The sequence below is a fragment of the Cygnus olor genome, chromosome Z (assembly GCF_009769625.2).
Source record: "Cygnus olor isolate bCygOlo1 chromosome Z, bCygOlo1.pri.v2, whole genome shotgun sequence".
NCBI classification, from domain to species: Eukaryota; Metazoa; Chordata; class Aves; order Anseriformes; family Anatidae; genus Cygnus; species Cygnus olor.
In genome coordinates this window covers 22,996,254-23,010,380 of record NC_049198.1, presented here as the reverse complement: position 1 = coordinate 23,010,380, position 14,127 = coordinate 22,996,254, and the positions used below count along the sequence as shown (strand labels likewise).

Here is a 14,127-nt window from a genome sequence, read left to right as displayed (position 1 = left end):
CCTGAATTTTAAGGTTCAGAGAAAGATGATTATTTGAACATTTTGTTGATTATGAGCGTGAAAGGAAAAATACATCCTGCCTGCTGTATTTCTAAATAATGCTCAGTCTTTCACATCTGTTTTTTCCATTATAAGCTATTTCAGGATTTAATGAATCTTTCTAAAAATATGTTCACAAACAAATGTAATCTATGAACACACATCTTTCCTTTTTTAAGAAAAAGATACTATCAAGAGGAAGTAGATTCAAAAGAAATACTTTAAGGATTAAAAAAGTAACATCATATGCTGTCAGAAAGACTGACATGATCTATTATTGCAGACGAGTTTGTTTCAGGTAAGAGTTAAAGGAACATTTGTGTAAAGCTTTCTCCCCTTTGCAGGTTTCAAAAAGCGTTTAGCCATTTTTTCACAAGTACGTTTGAGAGCTTGTGTGTGCAGCTTTAATGAACTCCCAAAATAAAGGAAGTAAAGCTACAGCAGCAAGTGCTATCTCACTGCAAATGCAACAGTCACATACCTGGCATTGTTTAATGACAAAAAATGCCACAGGACTCCGATTTCTTTTTTTGTGTCTATACTCTTGGGTCAAAATATAAACTCTACCTACTCTCTCAGGCTTAGAGTTAATGAACATATTATTTGAGGTAGGCTGACAAGGTGTTAAGTGATACGGAACCATAGTGGCACAAATAGGCAGTCTCCCATGACACATAATCAACTTAAGTTACGGTTCATGTAATAGTAATTTACTTCATAGATCACTTCAAATTCACTTTAGGTCTTCAAAAATTCTAACATTAATTAATCCTCACAACACTCCTATGACAGAACTCCTATGACTGTCTCAGTTGTTCAGATAGTGAAACAGGTCAAGGTCAGATATTAAATGTACAGTGACGATGCTGCTACCAGTGAAACCTGGCCCTGAACTCATGAATTTCTATTCCATTTTCTCTAAGATACAGTTCTTGCATGCCATGCACTTCTTACACTGTTAAGAAAAAAATAAGAAAAATATGGATGTAGGTTATAATTTCTCCGAACCCCAATGGATGAGGAGATCTTTCTATTTTCATACAGTGTGAATCTATTTAAAAGCCATTAATACAATATATATATTTAAAAATGTATGATGTCACTGTATCTATCATCCAGCACAATTTTGTTGCAAATCAGGTTTAAAAGAGGTTATTTAACAGAGATAACACTTGTCATTCTGAGTGATAGACTTGACAGATACAGCTATGTATTTCCAATCATCTTTTAATATCTGGGTCCAACAACATTTCCTCTCTGCGAAACGCATGATGTGTACTAAAAACAAACTCTTACCTTCGTGCAAAAGAAAAGTGGGCTGAGGCACTGGGAGAAAAATTCCTAGGGCTATCTTGAGGACTGTTTCCTGTTGGAAGGGGGAATACATAAATAAATACATATTAGAAAAAAGAAAATACATTTCAGACATGCTAACACTAGCATTTCCAGGCAGGTTAAAAACTAATTTCTGAATTTCTCCTCTTGAGGACACTGAAAAAAATGAAATACAATTTTATGTGACATGAGATTTCATTTAGCATTTGACTTTTTGTTACTGAATTTTCTAACTCATAGAAAATGCTCCATTCAACCTGAGAAAGTTTACAAAATTTTGGTTTGAAAGAAATACACTTTCAATCACGGAAACAAAGTGTTTCTTAATCACACGTATTTGAAAGATAGCAAAATCATTATTAGCATGATTTAGCCCTTACACAAAGTCTCTACAGCATTTTCACAAGAGGTTTATTGTGAATTTTTCATTGTTCAGTTTTTTTCCTAGCTCCTAACCCCACATAAGCAGGCAGAACACACTTAATGATTTTTTTTCCCATTACTTTTGTGAGACATTGGCACAAAATTTGACTACAAGTATGTGATAAGAAGTGACTGTACACTGTGACCAAGCTGCAATTTTATGACGGTTACTTCTTCATATTACAGTACTCAACCTCCTTTTGAACAATGAAAGCGTGGAAAGAAGATGAGTGGTGAGAGGTGTTCCAGTCACCTTGACTCCTCAACATATGTAACTAGAGAAAAGACAGTATATAAAAAAGAAATAAGAATGACACCCAAAAAATAAAAATCACCTCAAAAGCTAAACAGATAAGTTTTAAAGTAGTGCCAGCATACATCTAAATCTACCCTTCCTAAAATAAAGGACAGATTGCAACATCAACATATTAAAGTAGTGCATTTGTTGCAGTATTTTTATTTTTGACATAAATGAGACTGCAACATTAAGAAATAGATAAAAAAAGCTTCTGCATATCCAGCTAGAATCATTATTTAGTTTCTGAGAAGAAAATTACTACCTACATGTGAAAAGGCTGCTACAACAAATTGAGTACCTAAAACACTTCAAGTGGCCTTGATTTCTACTCAAATTTTTGAATGAGCTTTGAGTTTTTCACAGTTAATGTCCTTAGACACTCAATGACGGAAAGCGTAATCATGAAACCATTAGGTAGTAAACAGAGACCCCCTCCCCTGACTTTTTTTTTTTTTTTTTTTTTTTTTTTTAAATCAGGAGCAGATGCAAAATGTGTTTTTAGCTCTGCTTAGATCATGTCTTTGCATCTGTTCTTAAAGCCCCAGGAGACGAGAATCTCACTTTCACTGGCCAATACCACAGACTTTTTTGTCCGTTTATCTATCACAGAAAAATTATGTCTTTTCAACTTTACCTTCTCCCCCTCAAGACCCTAGCTTCTTCATTACTTTTCAGACACTTCTGAGGGCCTAGATAATTTCAAGGTAGCAAGGATTTTTGTTCCCCGAAGGGATGGGGGGAGACCAGAGGGAATCTAAAGCCACACATATGGCACAGATTTCAATCTTTATTTGGGAGCCAACACAATTTATTCTTGTCCTGCATGAACTGAAAACACCAAATTACTGACAGCAACAGGTCATTTCATTTAACAGCTAACTGGATTTCTTTTGCTGCTACCAGAGCTTATTTAATAAAGATAAGATTAAAAAAAAAAGAAGTAACACTGTGCAGATAAAACATTGTCACAAAGTTTAGCTACTGCACTGGTAAGAATTAGCTGTAACTGGGAGTCCTTTGTGAGCTTAGATAAGAGGGAAAAAAGACAAAGAAGCTACCTTAAACTCTGTCACAGAAGCAGGGACTTAGGCTAAATGTGGTGAGACAAACAGCGTTTGACAGGAAATAATCTGACAAATCAGGAGATGGGGGGGCATCTTAAATTCATCTGATTAGAAGTTATACAGAGTTAAACTTATTTACTACACATCAACGACATGCCTAACTGTCCACCAGTTAGTTCAAACATACGCTTAACCTTCACACTGAAGCAAAAAACATCAAAGAAAGCAGTAATGTTATAGCTACAACAGTGGGTGGTTCAAGGAGACACAGTGCTGCCACTGCCTGACTAGAGGCGAAGATCACTTCCTGTCAGACAAAATCCAAAGTCGAAGTCTTATTCAGGAAGAATATTAGATACTGTTAATAAGAAAATCAGTATGCAAGCAGCATTTCCAAAAGCAAATGAGCTTTTAAAACAACAAGATTGGCAAAGCCATATACGTAATACCTGGATATTAAATCCTGCAGGCTTATCTAGACGTCTGAGAACCCAGACAAGACTGGAAACAGAGAATGGAAAATCCAAACCCCAAACAACAGGAGCAACAACTAGTGCTACTAAAGGTTTAAGGTGTGGTGTTCCAGAAAAACAAGAAAGGTTAGAAGCAGAGTCCTATATGTGACCTTCATCCATCATGGCATTCATCCACCCCCAAGTCCATCTGCAAGTCAATACCTGGGAGACTTTCAAATAAAAACCAGTGCCAGTTAATTCTCTGCCCATATGTGCAGTGCCTGCTTATTAGTCAAATCCCGCTGTTCTCTGGGATCTGCTTGCTGCTGTATGTTTAGGCCCAGGGTATCTCTACGCTGCTGAGATTACTGTTGATGTTCCTGACCTGATGAAGTAAACCTGACTGGTGGTCATGCATTAGGCAAGTAATTAACTCAAGTATCCTCTGGGAGAGGTAGCACAATGAATAGGCAATCAACATACCAAAACAATACTTTACCTCATGACAATACACAGGGTGTCTCATTTTGCAAGCAGCTATTGTTAAGAATACTATACCCAGATTAATTAAATTGTGTGATTGTTTTGTAATTAGCTTCAAAAAGTCCTGTGCCTTTGCCAAAGAGGGAAGATGTTTTACATCTCTTAAAAATGCATATGTTACAGGGAATGTGTATTATTAATGTATTTTTAATAGCTGTCTACTTACAAAATAAAGAACTTCTGATGCAATCACTTTCTGTTGGTACTGAGGGAATAACAGATTAATGATTGTTATCACAAATTCCCAATGGATCAGAGACAGCTCCAGTTTGAAGTCTTGGTGTCATAATTTGACAGTCATTTGAAACGAATTACGGTACATCAGCACCACAGCAATACAATGTAACAACAGGTCATATGTTCCTGGTGTCTGTTTACTTGGCGTGAACCCATGCTGTGAAGTGAACAATACACAAGAATCCATGAACAGTTACAGGTCTGAGTTTCATACCCCAGTAAACTGTGCCAGTCAGCAGCAGCACGCAGCTGGGCAGCAGCAGCATTCTGAACGCTTCAGCAGGTGTTTCCGCCGAGATCTGCTCAGAGGTGAGGAGCTCAAGCTGTTTCAAAAACTGGATTAATTATGCTTCATGCCAGCAAATGGCTTTCTCCAGTTACAGCAAGGAAGGCTTGCAAGCTTCTTAAATCCGCTTGCCAGGGCAAATCTTCTACACATAGACTTTTATGCTAAATACTTTGTTATGGTTAGCAGCTGGCTTGTTCCACCCTGGGTGTCACTGAAGCCTCCTGCCTTGCTTAGAATCACAGAATGGTTTGGGTTGGAAGGGACCATACAGATGAACCTGTAGCATAAAGCTAATTTCTCCTGGAAGTAAGTGAATGCTGGTACTCCATATGCCCAGAGAAGCTGTGGGCGCGCCATCCCTGGAGGTGCTCAAGGCCAGGCTGGATGGGGCTTTGGGCAACCTGGTCTGGTGGGAGGTGTCCCTGCCCATGGCAGGGGGCTGGAACAGGGTGATCTTTAAGGCCCCTTCTATCCAATTCTATGATTTTATGAAATTGACACGTCAGATTAAGTTTAAATAATATTAATCTGGGTTTTAGCAAAAGTTTTTATCAATCTACATATGATGACAATTGGACCAATAAACTACGTTAGTTTCTGTTCTGTAAATGTCAGTTTTCTTTCAAAAAAGAGATTCAGACCCTGTGCTAGCTTTAGCTTTTAGTACTTTGACAGTTCACCACGAAAACACACCAAGACTTCATTTATCTTCATTCACTTACAAACCTAGTCCTACTTTCCCCAAAAGGCAGTCAACACAGACCATAACTAAAGCAGAAGAACATAGAAGCTGTGTATGAGACATTTTTCTTTGCTTTAAATGCACAGTAGTAAGCCAGTACTCGTTATCATCTACTTTGGACATTAAAGAAAAACAAAACAAAACAAACAAACAAACAAAAAAAAACAAACAAAAAAATAACCCACAGGTTTAAAGTTAAGAAATCCAGGAAAACCAACTCTAAATTTGATGCACATGAATGTCTCCAGTGTAATTCAAACCCTGAAACAACTAAAATACTTAGTATTTTAAATGGCTTTCTTTGTTACTAAACTGCAGTGTGGCTAAACTACTTCCATCAAATGAAATTAGAATCATAGAATATCCTGAGTTGGAAGGGGCCCACAAGGATCATCTAGTCCAACTCCTGGCTCCACACAGGTCTACCCAAAACATTATCTCATGGAAGCAACAGGTATTAATGTAGTGAAACCAGAAAATTAACAGTCAACATGTGACAATGTCTGCTGACCTAGAAAATCCTACAAAAAAGGATTACAAGTAGAGGCAAGACCTCTTTGGCCTTGGAATATTGCTTTAGACGATACCATCGTGTAATCCCATTCATAAATACACTGAATCCCACAGGAAAGATAGAATTTGTCACTGCTATTCTTAGTGAAAAATTCTTCAGGAACCCTCATGTTCTTGTATATATGACCAACATACATCTTTCTTCCCACTCCCTGCAATACGCCTCTGCCTGATTTAGATGACTTCACAGAAGACAACACAGGCTTCTCAGTCTTCCTTTTTCTAAGATAAGCAAGTAATAATCTTTTAGTCTTGCATAAAAAACTCTCACATTCTATCCTACTAAGCCTTTCTCCACACAAAACCTCCAGAACATGCACAACCCTAAAAACATGCAGCACTCTGGATGAAATCTAACCAAGATGTCGTACAGTGGCATGAAACCTTCCCCGATTCAGCTGAAAATTACGTCTTTTGTATAAACTTCTAAGATTTGACTTTTAAAGCTACACTACTTTGGTCCTTCCAAACATCTTCTGATCCAGAAAATGCAGCCAGGTCCTTCTCACAGATGAGTCCAGATCTTACAGTAGACATTTATGTTACTGGTCCTCCAAGCACAAAATGCTGCAAATTGCTATGTAATTTGATACTTTTTATTGCAGTCCTCAAGATCAGTCACCTTAACACAGTTTTCCCAGTGCTGTTCCATATTGGATGTCTTCCAACTCGACATCAACTACAATAATTTTTTGCCAATGTCATTTATGAAAAGATTAAGAAGGTTTGGCCACAAAACCAAAGCCTGAGCACTCTACTGAAAAACTCTGCTCCCATTTCGTAAGATTTCTCATTTCAGCACAACATTCATGCTCTCCTTTTTAAGCAATTCCCTACTTGCAGTTCTTCTCCCAGTACCTGTCCTCTTAGTGGCACAAAATGAAACATTTCATTAAGACACAAACATGTAAGATTTATAGTATTACTCCTAACAGCTAAATCTTGTTTCTACAGCAGAGAAAATTAAACAGCGTTACACTTGATTATTCATCATCAGGGGTTAGCATCACCCACAGGAACAAGCTCCTGTGACTGTTGAGGTGGGGACACCTGAATGCCCTGACTTGCTGAGATGATAATCACTCACTTGAAGGCTGGGAGGTGCAGATGATCTACCTACGCAGCAGCAGGCATTCAGCTGGAAAACCCATTAGTGTCCAGGGCACCAGATGTTGTCCAAGCTGACAGTGCAGCCCTTTGCCTCCCACAATCCTGAATGTATCCACAGTTCATGCAAAAACTAAAAGGAGCTTTCAGCAGGTTTAACTGCTTTCAGCTTACATATTAAAGGTAAAGGATATGCAGCAACTGTCTTAAGACAATTAATAATAATGACCAAGGTTTGAACACAAAGAAATGGCATTAGTGTATATTTGTTTTCTATTTTTGTAAGAAAGAGAAAGAATTTACACAGTGAAAGTTGCAAGTATTCTAGAAATCTCACGATCTTTACAAGTGTCTTTGCACAAGACCTACTGCCAGATTTCAGCTGCAAATCAAAATCTGACTTTCCAATAGCATGAACCATCTCTGCAGTTAGCTTCAGGCCCTATACAGAGGAAGAGCGCATATAATGTACTGTATTAGTAATTAACATATATAACTGATATATAATACCTGTTGTATATGTCAACATTTCCATAACCCCTTTCTAAACTCCAGTCCCAGAGCTTGTATCTTGTATGTACTCAAGCTCTGGACTACTTACTGCTTTGACACCTCTTTATTAGAGCCACAAGCCTTCACTCTCCATGTTGCTTACAAATGAACCTGTCTCTTCTTCCACTGGTGCTACTAATGCACCATTTGCACCCTGAACAATATATTTACTTCATCAGCGTGGTGCCATCCAACTTCCCCTTCCCCATCCAACCACATGAATCTAAGACAAAAAATTAAAAAACTTTATGCAAGTATTCAGTATTTGCCCAATTCAGCTTTCATCTGCTGCTTGCGTGCTGGTCAGTTTGAGGAGAACCACTGTATTTTCTCTAATAATGTTGTTTCTACTAGAAAACTGCAAGCGCTGTATTAAACTCACCATTCTCTTGAAAAACACAACTTAAACTCTGTAATTGCTCTTCTACCATCCAAGAACAATTCTACGAAGTACTCAATGTCATTGCCAATACAAGGATTGCTGTGGGGCTTTACTTTTTTTTTTTTTTTTTAACCAATGGTAGTAACTATACACCAAAACATGTGAGAGAATGAATCTTTGCACTAGTCTATTTTGGTATGCTAAAAATGTTCCTTTTCAAAATGCTGACAATATCATCTCTAACTTTCACTCAATCTTAAGTGCTTCAGTGCTTTAGAAGTGAAACAAAATGATCACCAATTTATTATTGTGGAAACTGAAGCACTGAAACTTCTAGTAACGTGCCTAACTTCATAAATCCTAGGGAACAAAAGCACTACGAATAGAATGTAATACCCTACTCACCAATTCCACTATATTCACCATGTGTTACAAGCTGTTTAATATTCTTTTCATACAGTACTAGGCCCAGAAAAGGAATTGGGGAAAATGCATCAGAACTCGCCAGAATACACGGAAAACAAACAAAGCTACATGATCCATGTTAGATATTTCTTGTCACCATAACATAAGATTTATGGATTTAAACTTAACAGAAATTTGGATGGAATGATATGCAACTTTTCACTACTTCCAACAATGGAAAGAAACGTACTGGGATAGAGTGTCTTTTCTCCTCATACAGAATTTTGAAGAATTTAATAATACCACCAGTAAAATAGTTATAAAAATCACCTGTGTGAGCTGAGAGAGGTGAATGAGGCCGAGGCAGAGCTGGAGACTGGCCATTGCCCATCAAACTCTTCCTGTTGCTTGTTCTACAACTATAGGCAAAAACAGAAAGAAAAAAAAAAAAGACATCATTAGAAACACAGCACGTACCACATATGGACATTTTGAGTTTTTGCTTCTTTGTTCCTTCACTTCCCAGTCTCTTATTAAAAATCAGAGCTATTGCTGTTTTTGTAGGAACATACTGGATAATGACAAAGACAGCAGTTTCCAAAGAAAACGCACCATGGATACATGTCAGGCTTGCACATTTGCTGTTCAATGCAAAGAATATCATATCCCTGTGGAGTCATTAATAAAATGTTCTTCCCTGTCTGCAGCTTGCTTCTCTGCCATACATTTTTTTTATAATATTTAAAAATATACACACACAATCTGAAAAATTCTCAGCTTAGAATCACCAACGATCAAACCTATTTCTATTATATGAACTGTAGCTCCACATAGCATGCCATGAGGAGCAATTATTTATCAGACTCTGAAACAATAATTATAAATTTAATTATTAAGTTAAATTTTGCATCTGTGCCTTTTGTCAATGAAACAGATGATGCCTACAAAGATGAATGTTTTTTTTTTTAATCATACATCTTTCATCTGCAAAGCCACTGATTTCCCATATCACAAGATCATTAGGCAAGATAAATAGTAAATTAACACATCTATTAAGCTTGAGAAGGGACACATTTTTCTTAAATACAACATAACAATTTAAAATATTTGATGGCAGAGGTGTTTTTTCCCCTCCTTCTACTATAACTAATATTCTCATAAATATAAATCCTCAAGACTGCAAACATTCATCCACAAGAAAATAGTATCTTGAAGTCAAAAAGACTAACTGTATATAAGCTTAAGTGCATATGCAAATGTTTACAGCACTACGATCAGATTTTTTTTCCATAAAGGTTTATAGAAACTCAAAACCATCAAAAGGGGGAAAATTCTTTTATAAAAAGCATTTCATTAATACAACACAGGCATACTCAGATCTTATTTGTAGATGTCTCTAAACATCTAACATGTCTAACTTTCTAATGTTATGATCTCTATGTAACAGCCAGCAAGCAAAACTGATCAAATTGAATATCACAAGATGAGTAAAATGCAAAAGAAGGGATAGAGTTAAACAAGCAGGCATGAACATGGGTAACCTGCTGGGATAGCATAAATAGTAAGTAAAAAAGATTCAAAAGTAATCCATATTATTACTGGAGGGAAAAAAAGGTCAGAGGAAATGCAGACTAATAAAGCAGTATAGAAATTATTTGCAATATGTAAAAAGTGTCAAATGAAGACCAGTCTTCCCTTGAAAAACATTTTGCTAAGCACTGAGACTGCCATATCCAACAGTTTAACAGGTTAATGCAAAGTTTATTTCCATAAATTACACAATGGACTACCACATCCCTTTATTATAATCAATTAAACAATGCATTAACTCATGAGTATATATTTATTATTACCACTGTAGGAAAAGAAAGCAATAAATGCTTTAAGGATTCACATTTAAAGTACAGGAAAAGTCACACAAAACTTTTTTAAGAGAGACACTGCAATTACTAAGCTGACCAAACAGGGAAAATTTTATAAGTATGGATTATATATGTTATGTTTAAATTAAGTTGACCTTACTACAAATATTTTTAATATACTTATTATTTAACCTACTGTTTAAGTGACAAGACTTAAGCAAATACTCCATATGTTATTAGACAACAATTTCAAAGCCACGTTGTTCCATCCCTTCTCTAAATTTTGTCTAGCTGAAGAGCTATATTCAACTGCTCTCTTATCAAAGAATGGTTCAAATACTTCCTTTTGGCTTTATAACATCACTAATTTCAGTAATTTTTCTTATATCATATTATGACAACCCTTAGTTTACCTGCTACGTTTTTAAAAGATCTTGAATTCATTTGCAATCCTCCAAACCAAAACTAAATTCATCACAAACTTTCAGTATTCATTAGACATTTGTTAAAGGACACAAGAGATTGTATCTATCCATAACGATCTGATGACACCACTGCAGCATCTGTGGTGCAGGCTGGGGTTGAGACCCTACTACATGACATTAGGCAGCTTCGCATGTGCAAAATTTGGGATCGTCACATCTCCTACAAAAAAGCATAGGTTTTAATCATCTAATCCCTTGATAATGCTCCCAGCAAAAGAGATTTCAAAGGTAGTAGATGATTCTCCTTTTCTAACCAAACCAACCTTACTTTTAAGTTCTAGGCCACATGCACACTTCATTAATTTCGCTACGAAGATGATTTCATATACATGTGTACAGTATCATTTACACTTAAATGTAGAAATTAACAGTTTTATCACTTATGCCGGAATTTTTTTTGTAAATAAAAGACACTTTGTATTCAATTTTACATTAAAATTCAAACTTCACGTTCCACAGGTGAAATTAGTGCAATATCTTTCACACATTAATTAAGATATATAATTCTAGTTATCTAGATTTTACAGTTATTTTCAAGAAGTATTTATGGGGAGTAGGATGGAATTACCTCCATAGCAAGATCTTACATAATTTTAAAAATTTCCCCGAACTGCCATTGCAAAAAATCTTTACTTTACTCAGATGTGGCTGCAGTTGTATGAAGAATTTCACTTATCACATTCTAGTGAAGTATTTTAGACCTGGACAGGCTGGAGAGATGGGCAGGAAGAAACCAAATGAGGTTTAATAAGAGCAAGTGTAGAGTCCTGCACCTGGAAAGAACAACCGCACGTATCAGTAAAGGCTGGGGAGCGACCTGCTGGAGAGGAGCTCTGAGGAGAAGGACCTGGGGTCCTGGTGGACGACAGGTTGACCATGAGGCAGCACTGTGCCCTGGTGGCCAAGAGGGCCAATGGGATCCTGGCGTGCATTAAAAGGAGCGTGGCCAGCAGGTCAAGGGAGGTGATCCTCCCCCTCTACTCTGCCCTAGTCAGGCCTCACCTGGAGTACTGTGTCCAGTTCTGGGCTCCCCGGTACAAAAAAGACAAGGATCTCCTGGAAAGAGCCCAGCAGAGGGCCACAAAGATGATACGGGGCCTGGAGCATCTTCCCTATGAAGAAAAGCCGAGAGACCTGGGTCTGTTCAGCCTGGAGAAAAGAAGACTGAGGGGGGAATCTCATCAATGTGTATAAATACCTGAGGTGTGGGAGACAGAGGGATTTGGCCAACCTCTTTTCAGTGGTTTGTGGGGATAGGACAAGGGGTAATGGCCACAAGATGGAGCACAGGAAGTTCCGCACCAACATGCGAAAGAACTTCACAGTGAGGGTGACGGAGCACTGGAACAGGCTGCCCAGGGAGGTTGTGGAGTCTCCTTCTCTGGAGATACTCAAGGCCCATCTGGACGCCTACCTGGGCAGCCTGCTCTAGGGAACCTGCTTTGGCAGGGGGGTTGGACCCGATGATCTTTTGATGTCCCTTCCAACCCCTACAATTCTGTGACTCTGTGATTTTCTCAAGAGATGTAAAGTCAAAAATGCGAATTCTCCTCTATTTGTCCTACGAGTAACGTAAAATGTAAAGCACTGCATGCAAGGACAAATCCATGCTAGAGCTCATCCCGTAGCTTTGGGTTTTTTTGCTCCACAGATTCTGAAATCATGTATGTAGCCATCCTCTATAACCCCTGAAACAGAACTCATTCCCCAGATTAATGGTAGAATAGAAGAGGCTCTTTGTGGGTGAAGAAAAAAACACCTCTGGGGAACTTTGAAAGATGATCTCAGCTGCTAGAGCAATGCAAACAGGAAGCAGGGTCCCACTAAGGAGGTAGCAAAGCATTACTAACAGAAGTATTTAGCCTTGAAACAGCAGTCCTCATGTACAAAGAAACTCCAAAGTTAGAGCAATTCTGCAGACGAAATCATTTCTTCTAGATCCCTGCACACATCAGGTTAACTTTTCCTTTCTATTGTCTTCATAAATCTATTCTTCTCCCATTCAAACCTGACAAGATAAACCAACTGATGAAAGACAGACCTGAAAGAAAGCCTCTTTGTCTGTAGTAAAGTTATACAGTGCAGGACTGTAAATTGGGGAAACATAAACCTTGGTAAACCACAGAGAGCTACATTCTCAAAACGCTGCTCTCTAAAACTTGGATTTCACCTTGTGATCAGGTTGCATGGCACAGAGAAGAGACCTGCAAGCCAGGCAGCAGACTACACAGGGTTTAAAGTGCTGGGAAAAAAAAAAAAAAAAAAAAAGGGAAATATCCTTTTCCAAGAAGAAGAGAGTACAAAAGAGAATAAGGAGAGTACAAGAGAAGGAGAGAACTTAAAAAAAAACACACACTTTAAACCTTAGTCAGCCATGTTCAACAATACCAATTAAAATTTGGGATACACATAAAATTTGAAGAGAACAAACTTTGCACTTTTTGCCCTTTTCTCCTTCTCTTTCCCAGGAAGATCCTCCCTGGTTTGGTTCTGTTGCCCACAGCCTGAGGTAGGAGTCTTGGATCACTGCATATCTGGCAGTAGCTTACATCGTGCCAGCAGTGCCCTGGATTACTGACACTGTTCCTTATCTTGGAATCCAATCCATAATTTCCTATTTGGTTTCCAAATCCCTCTGCCTTATCTCCTGCTCTCTGCCACCAACGCTCCTGCCCACTCGTAGCACTCCTCCTTATCGTGACTCTTCGCTGCTGGGGAATTCCTCCTTCAGCCCTGCTCTGCTATCAGGAGCACCGAGCACTCCGACCTCTGAGTCACTCCTCCGACTGCAACAGACGATCAGCACTTCCCATGAGAAGTACCACCTGATAAAGCAAATGGAGGACACCATGTAAAAAGTGTGCTGTGCTGAACCATGTTAATCTCATAAAGCAGGGGTTAACTACAGCTGCTGAAAGATGTGATCCAGCTGCACGAAGCTTGATTACCTTGCTCCTTAAATAACCACAATCCTTCTTCTATCAGGCAAAATCCCTTTGGGCAGAAATAATGGGGACTGCTAGATTCCCACTAACCATGCACAAGATAAAAGTACTGGTAATGGCCATTACAATACACCTACACTCAACAAGCTCTTGGAAAAACTAAATATAATACAAACTTGAAACAGAAACTCAGTTCTTTAAGTCATATACTCATGATGGGGCAGTACTTCATCCAGAGCAGAAATATTAAATGCAGATTTCCTGATAGAGTGATCAAAAATGTCAATAACAGTGAGAGGTATGCACTAAAATGGAAGCTTACTCCTCAGAAAGAGGGCTAATATGTGAGCAAATTACTGGCAGTGAGGGTTAATTGGTTCCCTATACCTCC

At 38.1% G+C, this 14,127-nt stretch overlaps 1 protein-coding gene across 10 annotated transcripts in view; it reads right to left on the bottom strand.

The window, feature by feature from the left end:
* Positions 1-14,127, bottom strand: part of MAST4 (microtubule associated serine/threonine kinase family member 4) — a 296,749-nt gene that overhangs the window by 63,646 nt on the left and 218,976 nt on the right. For all 10 annotated transcript variants that reach the window (XM_040540215.1, XM_040540216.1, XM_040540217.1 and 7 more), the window contains 2 exons: positions 8,775-8,863; positions 1,336-1,405 (listed from right to left, as the gene is read on the bottom strand). In XM_040540215.1, coding sequence (XP_040396149.1) covers positions 1,336-1,405; positions 8,775-8,863 — 159 coding nt within the window. The remainder of the gene's footprint in view (positions 1-1,335; positions 1,406-8,774; positions 8,864-14,127) is intronic.